The 12216-nt window shown below is 40.5% G+C and overlaps 1 protein-coding gene across 1 annotated transcript in view; it reads left to right on the top strand.

The window, feature by feature from the left end:
* Positions 1-12216, top strand: part of LOC139753740 (tuberin-like) — a 354102-nt gene extending 341886 nt beyond the window's left edge. The window contains exon 15 of the mRNA XM_071670536.1: positions 11566-12216. Coding sequence (XP_071526637.1) covers positions 11566-11793 — 228 coding nt within the window. The 3' untranslated portion in view covers positions 11794-12216. The remainder of the gene's footprint in view (positions 1-11565) is intronic.

The raw sequence follows: 12216 nt of genomic DNA, 5'->3' as shown, positions 1-12216 counted from the left end.
GTTCCCATTTATTCTCTTGTCTTACGCTTTTTATTTACCCCCTTCCAAAAAGATCTTTTTATTCTCCCTACAATTTAATGATACTCTCTCACCCCAACTCATTTGCCCTGTTTTTCACCTCTTGCACCTTTCTCTTGACTTCCTGCCTCTTTCTTTTATACATCTCTCGGTCATTTGCACTATTTCCCTGCAAAACTCGTCCAAATGCCTCTCTCTTCTCTTTCTCTAATAATCTTACTTCTTCATCCCACCACTCATAACCCTTTCTAAGCTGCCCACTTCCCACGCTTCTCATGCCACAAGCATCTTTTGCGCATGCTATCACTGCTTCCGTAAATACATCCCATTACTCCCCACACATCCTTTGCTCTTACCTTTTTCCATTCTGCACGCAGTCTCTCCTGGTACTTCCTCACACAAGTCTCTTCCCAAGCTCTCTTACTCTCACTCTTGTGCACGCTATTTACCTCCTTCCAAAACATCTTTTTGCTCTCCCTAAAATTAAATGATTCTCACCCCACCTTTCATTTGCCCTCTTTTTTTAACTCTTGCACCTTTCTCTTGATCTCTTGCCACTTTCTTTCATACATCTCCCAGTCATTTGCACTACTTCCTTGTAAATATTGTCAAAACACTTCTCTTTTCTCTTTCACTAACAATCTTACTTCTTCATCCCACCTCTCACTACCCTTTCTACTCTCCCCACCTCCCACCTTTCCCATACCAAATGCTTCTTTTCATCTTTTGCACAAGCCATCACTGCTTCCCTAAGTACATCCCTTTCCTCCGCCATTCCCCTCATGTCATTTGCTCTCAACTTTTGCCATTCTACACTCAGTCATTTCTGACACTTCCTCACACACATCTATTTTCCAAAATCACTTACTCTCACTACTCCCCAACTTTCTCTCTCCTTTTCTGAAAGCCTCTACAAATCTTCACCTTCGCCTCCACAAGATAATGATCAGACATCCCTCCAGCTGCCCCTCTCAGCACATTAACATCCAAAAGTCTCTCTTTTACATGCCTATGAATTAACACGTCAAATAATGCCATTTGACCATATCTCCTACTCACATTTACATACTTATTTATATCTCTCTTTTTAAACCAGGTATTGTCAATCACCAGTCTTTTTTCAGCACACAAATCCACAAGCTCTTCACCATTTTCATTCACAACACCAATTATACTCCAACTGCCATGGTATTCACCTTCACATTAAATTCCCATCTCTATAACCCAGTCTCATGCATCAAAGCTGCTAATACACTCTCTCAAGTGCTCCCAAAACACTTGCCTCTCATGATCTTTCTTCTCATGACTAGGTGCATAGGCACCAGTAATCACCCATCTATCTCTATCCACTTTCAGTTTTACCCACATCATTCTTGCTTCAGGAGTATTGCTACTCCTTTTTGTTCTCTCACCAACCCCTGACTTTACTCCCAAGACTTTCCCAAACCACTCTTCCCCTTTACCGTTGAGCTTCATTTCACCTAGAGCCAGAACATCCAGGTTTCTTTACTCAACATACTACCTATCTCTCCTTTCTTCTCTTCTTGGTTGCATCCACACACATTCAGACACCCCAATCTGAGCCTTTGAGGAGGATGAGCACTCCCCGCTTGACTCCTTCTGTTTCCCTTTTTGGAAATTTGATTACAAGGAGGGGGGGTTCCCAGCCCTCCATTCCCTCCCCATTTAGTTGCCTTCTATGACACGCTGGGAGTAAAGTCAAGGGTTAATGAGAGGACAAGAGCTAAAGAATGAGTAGCACTACTTCTGAAGCAGGAGTTGTGGGGGCGTGTGATTGAGCGTAAGGAAGTAGATTCTAGATTGATGTGAGTGAAACTGAAAGTGGATGGAGAGAGATGGGTGATTATTGTTGCTTATGCTTCAGGTCATGAGAAGAAAGATCAAGATAGACAAGTGTTTTGGGAACAGCCGAGTGAGTGTGTTAACAGCCTTTGTGCATGAGACTGGGTATTAGTGATGTGTAATTTGGCTGTTGAGGGTATAATTTGTGTACTTAGAGTATTCAGTGTTGTAAATGGAAATGGTGAAGAGCTTGTGGATTTGTGTGCTGAAAAGAGACTGATGATTGGGAATACCTGGTTTAAAAAGTATACATATGTGAGTAGGAGAGATGGTCAAAGGGCATTATTGAATTACATGTTAATTGATAGGTATGGAAAAGAGAAACTTTTGGATTTAATGTACTGAGAGGGGCAGCTGGTGGGATGTCTGACTACTATTTTGTGGAGGCAAAAGTGAAGAGTTGTAGAGATTCCCCCAAAAAGAAGAGAATATCAGGGAGAAAAGAGCAGTGAGATTAATTGAGCTTGCAAAGGAGATTTGTGTGAGGAAGTACCAGGAGAGATTGAGTGTGGAATTGCAAAATGTGAGAGCAAATGACATGAGGGGAGTGGGTGAAGAATAGGATGTATTTAGGGAAGCAGTGATGGCATATGCAAAAGATACATGTGGGATGAGAAAGGTGGGAGGTGGGCTGATTAGAAAGGGTAGTGAGTGGTGGGATGAAGTAAAGTTGTTAGTGAAAGAGAAGAGAGGCATTTGAACAGTGCTTAAAAGGAAAGAGTGCAAATGACTGGAAGATGTATAAGAGTAAGTGGCAGGGGCTTGAGAGTAAGGTGCAAGGGTTGAAAAAGAGGGCAAATAAGAATTAGGGTGAGAGAGTATCATTAAACTTTAGGGAGAATATAGAGATGTTTAGGAAGGTGGTAAATAACGTTCATAAGATGAGGACAAATGGGAACATCGGTGAAGGGGGCAAGTGGAAGTGACAACAGGTAGTGATGAAGTGAGAAGGAGATGGCATGAGTATTTTGAAGGTTTGTTGAACATTTTTGATGCAGTTGTAGGATGTTTTGGTTGTGTTGGTGTTCGAAGTGAGAGGGTCGGGGTGGTGTGTGAAGTGAGAGGGTCAGGGGGAATGGTTTTGTTAAGAGAGAAGCGGTGGTGAAAGCTTTGTGGAAGATAAAATCCAGCAAGGCGGTTGGTTTTAATGATATTGCAGTTGAATTTATTAAGAAAGGGGGTGACTGTGTTGTTGATTGGTTGGTAATGATATTTAATGTATGTATGGATCATGTTGAAGTGCTTGAGGATTGGCAGAATGTATGTATAGTGCCATTATACAAATGCAAAGGGGATGAAGACGAGTGTTCAGACTACTGAGGCATAAGTTTCTTGAGTATTCCTGGAAAATTATATGGGAGAGTTTTGATTGGGAGGGTGAAGGCATGTACAGAGCATCAGACTGGGGAGGAGCAGTGTAGTTTCAGAAGTGGTAGAGGATGTGTGGGTCAGGTTTTTTATTTGAAGAATGTGTGTGTGAAATACAGAAAAACAGATGGATTTGTATGTAGGTTTTATGGATCTGGAGAAGGCATATAATAGTGTTGATAGAGATGCTTTGTGGAAGGTCTTAAGAGTATATGGTGTTAGAAGTAATCTGCTAGAAGCAGTGAGTTTTTATCAAGGGTGTAAGGCATGTGTGAGAGTAGGAAGATGAGTGATTTGTTCCCAGTGAAGGTCAGTATGGGGCATGGGTGTGTGATGTCCCCATGGTTGTTTACTTTGTTTATGGATCAGGTGGTTAGGGAGGTAGATGCAAGAGTTTTGGAGAGAGGGGCAAGTATGCAGTCTGTTGGGGATGAGAGGGCCTTGGAAGTGAGTCACTTTGGCTGATTTGAGTGAGAAACTGCAGAAGTTTTTGACAGAGTTTGGACAATGTGTAAAAGAAAGTTGAGTGTAAATGTGAATAAGAGCAAGGTTATTAGGTTCAGCAGGGTTGAGGGACAAGTTAGTTGGGATGTGAGTTTGAATGAGAAAAATTAAAGGAAGTGAAGTGTTTTAGATATTTGGGAGTGGACTTACCAGCGAATGGAAGTGAAAGTGAGTCATAGGTTGGGGTGGGGGCAAAGATTCTATGGGCCATGGAGAATGTGTGGAAAGAGAGGACTTTATCCCAGAGAGTGAAAATGGGTATGTTTGAAGGAATAGTAGTTCCAGTAATATTATATGGTTGTGAAGCACGGGCTATAGATAGGGTTGCATGGAAGAGGGTGGATATGTTGGAAATGAAATGAAATGTTTGAGGGCAATATTGGTGTGAAGTGGTATGATTAGGTATTGAAAGGGTTAGAGAAATGTGTGGTAATAAAAAGAGTGTAGTTGAGAAAGGAGAAGAGGGTGTGTTGAAATGATTTGGACATATGACGAGAATGAGTGAGGAAAGGTTGTCAAAGAGGATAAGTGGGTCAAAGTTGGAAGAAACAAGGGGAAGCAGTAAACCAAATTGAAGGTGGAAGGATGGAGTGAAAAAGATTTTTAGTGAACGGAACTTGAACATGCAGGAGGGTGAGAGGTGTGCAAGGAATAGAGTGAATTGGAATGATGTGTTATACTGGGGTTGACCCAGGGCATGTGAAACATTTGGGGTTAACCATAGAAAGGTCTGTGGGGCCTGGATGTGGATAGGGAGCTATGATTTCAGTGCATAACACATGATAGGTAAAGACTAAGTGTAAACGAATGTGGCGTTTTTTGTCTTTGTTTTACTTGGCTGACGCAGGGGATGGCGATGCTGTTTCCTGTGGGGTGGCACCAAAATGGATGAAGGCAAGCAAGTATGAATATGAACATCTCTGGCCAAAATCCCCTTGACACCGTTGGTGAAGCCTGGCATTTGGCAGACATTGTAAACATATAGTAATCGTAGTATTCATTCATGGTTCTGAAAGCATATGTAAGGGACAAAGTTTATGGTTCACTACTGCTGAATACTCTTTGTGTATTCACAGACAACACTACAGTTATGAATTTGTCAATATTCAGCTAATCAATTCCAAACCTTTATAAACCGCATGCATGATACTGATGTATCGAATATATTGAAGCACAGGTGTAATGCTTCAAAAATATATATCGACACAAAACTACAAGAATAGCAGATGAAATAATGTGACATTTTGTGAGGAACCACAATGATGTATGTGAAACTAGCCTAAGAAAATTATCTATCTACTATCCAGCTATAGCCAGACGCTATATGAAGTAAAACGTGTATTTATCCCTATATTGTGTGTTAATTCCACTTGTAAAAAAAAAAAGGCAGCACTGGATACATGACTAGAGTATTTGCTTAACTATATAGAACAGAAGGAGGCAGACGATTTGGGATGGGGCCCAGTGAGGAAGACAGAGGCATGGCATAGTGACGAGGGTGGGTACAGTTCTGTACTGGGCACATTTGATATAGTGATAGCTGATCGTAATGACATTGCAGTTCTTTAAATATGTAGGTGTCACAAACAAGCAGACAACACAGCTTTGAAATAAGTGTATATGAAACAGTAATTACAGACAGTTTAGGGACACGAGAGGGAGAAAAGGGGAAAATGCTGTCAGGTTTTACGCTGATAATTACCCTAAGCAAAAAGTGACCTCCCACGTGATACATGCTCAGAAGGATGAAATGAAGCAGCAGTAAACATATAAAAGATTCTACCACATGGATGTAACACTATAGTCCTGAAACCAATGACAGACAATTCAGTCAACATATGTATAATGTAATGCATAATCAGAATTAAAAAGTGGCAACTCCTCCTTTATAGTAGGCTGGTTGAATGTTGGGATGATCAATAGGCAATAAATGTATGACGTTTGTCACTAAGTTTTATTAAAGCATGCAAGTCACAGATATATAGTGTCATAGATAACCTCAAAATAGGATGTAGACTAATTCCTGCAAAGCTAACTTCATGGTCAGGTAGTTGTTTGTCACTGTCTTGGTGTATTTACTGACATAATTGAAATGTTTATTTTTGAATTAGGTGTTAAGATGACTTCACTTAAAGAAGACATAATATATCCATGAGGAATGTTAAGTAACAAAGTATGGTATGTAATTCATATGTCACAATATATATGGAAAACCTGTATTATAGGATGAAGGAAACAAATGCTGAGTTGTCTCCCATATCATTACATACAAATTATTGTGGACACACAGCACTACATTCCTCTGGTAGGTTATTAATATCACGTATCGTAAGATGCTATTAATATGTAGATCAGATCACAGTGACACATTAGTAACATGTAACAGCATTGAATATCCAACTACAAACACAAACTAACATATTGTTATTCTGTCCATCCTCCTTCATGGCCAATCACACCTTTCCAACATATTCACTACCTCTTCTCTCTTAACCAGATCTGCCTTTCTCTCTGATCCTCTCACTTCTCACACCACCCCAACCAAAACACCTTACATCTACCACTCTGTCATATAAATGCTTTCAACAACCTTCAAAATTCTCACTCCATCTCCTTCTCACTTTATCACTACCTGTTATCACTTCCCCGCTTGCCCTCTTCACCAATGTCCCCATTTGTTCTCGTCTTACGTTATTTACCTCCTTCCAAAATATATTTTTGTTCTGCCTAATGGTTGATTATACTCACTCACTCCAACTCTCATTTGCCCTTTTTTAACCCTTGCACCTTCCTCTTGACCTCCTGCTACTTTCTCTTATATATTGCCCAGTCATTTGCACTGTTTCCTTGCAAGTATCATCCAAGCACCTCTCTTTTCTCTTTCTTTGAACTTTACTTTTTCATCCCATAACTCACTACCCTATCTAATCTGCCCACCTCCCACCTTTCTCATGCCACATGCATCTTTTGCATATGCCATTACTGCTTCTGCAAATACATCCCATTCCTCACCCACTCTTCTTACATCATTTGCTTTCACCTTTTGCCATTCTACAGTCAATCCCTCTTGGTGCTTCCTCACACAAGTTTCCTTTTCAAGCTTACTCTCTTTCACTTTTTTTTTTCTATAACCTCTACAACTCCTCACCTTCGCCTCCACAAGGTAGTGATTAGACATCCCACCAGTGCCCCTCTCAGCACATTAACATCCAAAAGTCTCTCTTTTTAAACCAGGTATTCCCAATCATCAGACTTTTTTCGGTACACTTATCCACAAGCTTTTCAACATTTCCATTGACAACTCTGAATACCCTATGTACACTCAAATATACCCTCAACTGCCACAGTTCACAACTCTGAATACCCTATGTACACCAAATATACCCTCAACTGCCACAGTACTCACCTTCACATTTAAATCACCCATCACTAATACCTGGTCTCGTGCACCAAAGATGTCAACACTCATTCAGCTGCTCCCAAAACACTTGCCTCTCAATATCTTTCTTCTCATGACCAGGTGCATAGCCACCAATAGTCCCCCATCTCTCTCCATCCACTTTCAGTTTTACCCACATCAGTCTATAATTTCCTGCCTTACTCTCTATCACACACTCTCACAATCATATGATATTGTTGGAAATACTGTTCCTTCAAATATACCTATTGTTGCTCTCCAAGATACTGTTCTCTCTTGCCACACATTCTTCATTCCTCCCAGAACCTTTACCCTCTTCTCCCACTTCCATGGTTCCATATGCTGGCAAGTCCACTTTTAGATGTCTAAGACACTTCACTTTCTCCAATTTTTATCCATTCAACCTTACATCCCAACTAACTTATTCCTCAATATTACTGAACCTGATATCCTTGCTCTTACTCACATTTTCTCTCAATTTTCTCCTTTCACACACTTCCAAACTCAATCACCAACTTCTGCAGTTTCTCACTTCATTGGTTATCCATGTTTCCTCCACCTCTGACACATATATCCTTTTGGTCAACCTTTCCTCATTCATTCTTTCCACATGTCCAAACCATTTCAGCACACCTTCTGCTATCCTAACCACACTTTCTAATACCACACATCTCTCTTACCCTTTTCATTACTTATTCAATCAAATAAGTAATGGGATTGGTGATTGGGAATACCTGGTTTAAAAAGAGAGATATACATAAGTATACGTATGTAAGTAGGAGAGATGGCCAGAGAGCGCTATTGGATTATGTGTTAATTGATAGACGTATGAGAGACTTTTGGATGTTAATGTGCTGAAAGGGGCAACTGCAGGGATGTCTGACCATTATCTTGTGGAGGCGAAGTTGGAGATTTGTAGAGGTTTTCAGCAAAGAAGAGAGAATTGTTGGAACCACTATTCCTTCAAACATACCCATTTTTGCTCCCCAAGATAATGTTCTCGCCTTCCACGCATTCTTCAACGCTCCCAGAACCTTCGCCCCCTCCCCCACCCTGTGACTCACTTCTGCTTCCATGGTTCCATCTGCTGCTAAATCCACTCCCAGATACCTAAAACTTTTCACTTGCTCCAGTTTTTCTCCATTCAAACTTACCTCTCAAGTAACTTGTCCCTCAACCCTACTGAACCTAATTACCTTGTATTCACATTTACTCACAGCTTTCTTTCACACACTTTGCCAACCTCAGTGATCAACTTCTGCAGTTTCTCACCAGAATCAGCCACTAGCACTGTATCATCAGCGAACAACAACTGACTCACTTCCTAAACCCTCTCATCCACAACAGACTTCATACTTGCCTCTCTCTCCAAAACTCATGCATTCACCTCCCTAACAACTCATCCATAAACAAATTAAACAACCATGGAAACCATGCACCCCTGCCACAAACCAACAATCACTGAGAATCAGTCACTTTCCTCTCTTCCTACTCATACACATGCCTTACATCCTCGATAAAAAGTTTTCAGTGCTTCTAGCAACTTCCCTACCACACCATATATTCTTAATACCTTCCACAGAGCATTTTTATCAACTCTCTCATATGCCTTCTCCAGATCCATAAATGCTACATACAAATCCATCTGTTTTTCTAAGTATTTCTCACATACATTCTTCACAGCAAACACCTGATCCACACATCATCTACCACTTCTGAAACCTACACTGCTCTTCCTCAATCTGATGCTTGTCTTGACCTCCTCAATCAATACCCTCCCATATAATTTCTCAGGAATACTTAAGAAATTTATACCTCTGTAATTTGATCACTCACCTTTATCCCCTTTGCCTTTGTACAATGGCACTTTGCATGCATTCTGAAAATCCTCAGGCACTTCACCATGAACCATACATACATTGAATATCCTTACCAACCAGTCAACAACACAGTCACCCCCATTTTTGGTAGATTGCATTGGAATACCATCCAAACCCGCCGCCTTGCTGGCTTTCGTCTTCCGCAAAGCTTTCACTACCTCTTCTATATTTACCAAACCATTCTCTCTGACCCTCTCACTTCGTAGACCACCGCGATCAAAACACCCAATATCATCAAACACATTCAACGAACCTTCAAAATACTCACTCCATCTCCCTCTCACTTCACCATTACTTGTTATTACCTCCTCATTAGCCCCCTTCACCGATGTTCCCATTTGTTCTCGTCTTATGCACTTTATTTACCTACTTCCAAAACATCTTTATATTCTTCCTAAAATTTAATGATACTCTCTCACCCCAACTCTCATTTGCCCTCTTTTTCACCTCTTGCACCTTTCCTTTGAATTCCTGCCTCATTCTTTTACACATCTCCCAGTCATTCACACTACTTCTCTGCAAAAATCGTCCAAACACCTCTCTCTTCTTTTTCACTAACAATCTTAATTCTTCATCCTACCACTCACTACCCTTTCTAATCTACCCACCTCCCACCTTTCTCATGCCACAAGCCTCTTTTGCACAAACCATCACTGCTTCCCTAAATACATCCCATTCCTCCCTTACTCCCCTTACGTCATTTGCTGTCACCTTTTTCCATTCTGCACTCAATCTCTCCTGGTACTTCCTCTCACAAGTCTCCTTTCCAAGCTCACTTACTCTCACTACTCTCTTCATCCCAACATTTTTCCTTTTCTGAAGACCTCTACAGATCTTCACCTTTGCCTCCACAAGATAATGATCAGACATCCCTCCAGTTGCCCCTCTCAGCATATTAACATCCAAAAGTCTCTCTTTCACTCATCTATCAATTAACACGTAATCCAATGTTCTCTGGCCATGTCGCCTACTTACATACATATATTTATGCATATCTCTCTTTTTAAACCAGATATTCCCAATCGTCATTCCTTTTTTAGCACGCAATTCTACAAGCTCTTCACCATTTCTATTTACAACACTGAACACCCCATATTCACCATTTATACCCTCAACTGCCACATTACTCACCTTTGCATTCAAATCACCCATCACTGTAACCTGCTCTCGTGCATCAAAGCTGCTAACACACTCACTCAGCTGCTTCCTCAACACTTGCCTCTCTTGATCTTTCTTCTCATGACTAGGTGCATAGGCACCAATAATCACCCATCTCTGTCGATCCACTTTCAGTTTTACCCATATCAGTCTTGAGTTTACTTTCTTACACTCTATCACATATTCCCACAACTCTTGCTTCAGGAGTAGTGCTACTCCTTCCTTTGCCCTTGTCCTTTCACAAACCCCTGACTTTACTCCCACGAATTCTCAAACCACTCTTCTCCTTAACACTTGAGCTTCATTTCACACAGAGCCAAAATATCCAGGTTCCTTTCTTCAAGCATACTACCTGTCTCCTTTTTTCTCGTCTTGGTTACATCCAAACACTGAAATCTGAGCTTTGAGGAGAATGAGCACTCCTTGCTTGACTCCTTCTTCCGTTTCCCCTTTTAGAAAGTTGAAATACAAGGAGGGGGGGGGTTTCTAGCCCCCTGCTCCCGTCCTCTTTAGTTGCCTTCTACAAGTTGTGGGAAATGCTTGGGAAGTATTCTTTCTCCCTATCCCTGGGGAGGGGAGAAAGAATACTTTCCACGTATTCCCTGTGTGTCGTAAAAGGCGACTAAAAGGGAGGGAGTGGGGGGGCCTGGAAATCCTCCCATCCCTTCTTTTTTAATTGCACACACTTTTTAGTAAATTTTTTCAGTACTCTGTGTGTGTGCTGCATGTAGGAATATAGGTGTACACATTGAGATATCAGTGATAGCTATTAAAAATCTAGCACTTTTTTTCTTCACCTTTGAGCTGTGTAATCTAAACTGTCAGAGCTTGTGTTATCTAGAAAATATGCAATAATTCTGGCTTTACTCTCATGTTCTTTTGCTGTGGTTGGAAACAGCTACTGTACACTTTCCCTAAATACTTTGAAGGATAGTGTCCAGCCAAGTTGTTGAAAATATGGGCAAGGATGTGGAAACACTTTAGCTATGTTATCAGGAATTGCTCTCTGACCCTTCTTACTACTTACATCCCTGAAGAGTTTAAAAGCCCCAAACTGTGTATGGTACACTTGCAGTCAACTGTTGGAAGCTGTCCTTAATGTATACGATACTCCAGCAGTCAATGGGTTAAGCAGATTTTTTGGGCCACCCTAAGGACATTTTTGTTATGTTTTCACCTGTATTAAGCTTAACTTTGTCATAATTAGTTGTGCACAATCCTCCTATACCAAAGGGTAATCCAAGAGCTTTGAAAGAACAATATGGATGAAGGCATGAGAGGAGCAAAGCTTAATTAATAACATTCTTCCTACAAGGACAAAGCCAACATTTTTATTGATATCTTTTTCTTTTGTAGCTGGCTTCTACTATCTGGGAGTCATTGAATCGTCCACCTCATCATCCATATGCTACCAACTGGCTAGAAAGGCTTAGGAAGATCAGAAAGATTCGTCAAATGGTGCTTGCTGGAGGTGACGGTCAGCAACCCCCTCATTGCATGGATTTCACTGACATGATACACAAGGATAAGGGGGACAGGGGAAGGGGTGGTGGTTCTGGATACTGGAATCAGTTCCTATTATGAAGTAATTTAGATTTTGTGCTGGGAGGCTGGCATAGTAAGAACATTTCCTCCAAATACTAGATATTATTCGTATAAAACTTTTGCATGATTCATGCAGACCAGAAGCTAAACTTCCTGAAGAGGAAATTGTATCAAGAGTAAGACTGAAAATAGTATTCTTATTTCTGCACAACTCTGTTAAGAGATAACAGTTGAGAGTTTTTATTTGTTATAAAAGGATTAGTATTTTGTAATTTTGTAGCATTGAAGTCTTATTTCTTTTAAATGTGTGTGCTTTGTGAATTTAGGATAGTATAAATGGAAGATATTGTTTTTTGAAGAATTGTTTAGAGTATTGTTTAGTATTTTAAAGACTATTGCTCAACACTAAACATATTGTGAATACATTATGTAAACCACATTTGTTCCATGTATTTATATTTT

This window comes from Panulirus ornatus, chromosome 15 (genome assembly GCF_036320965.1).
Source record: "Panulirus ornatus isolate Po-2019 chromosome 15, ASM3632096v1, whole genome shotgun sequence".
Taxonomy (NCBI): Eukaryota; Metazoa; Arthropoda; class Malacostraca; order Decapoda; family Palinuridae; genus Panulirus; species Panulirus ornatus.
This window is presented reverse-complemented; position numbering and strand designations above follow the sequence as displayed.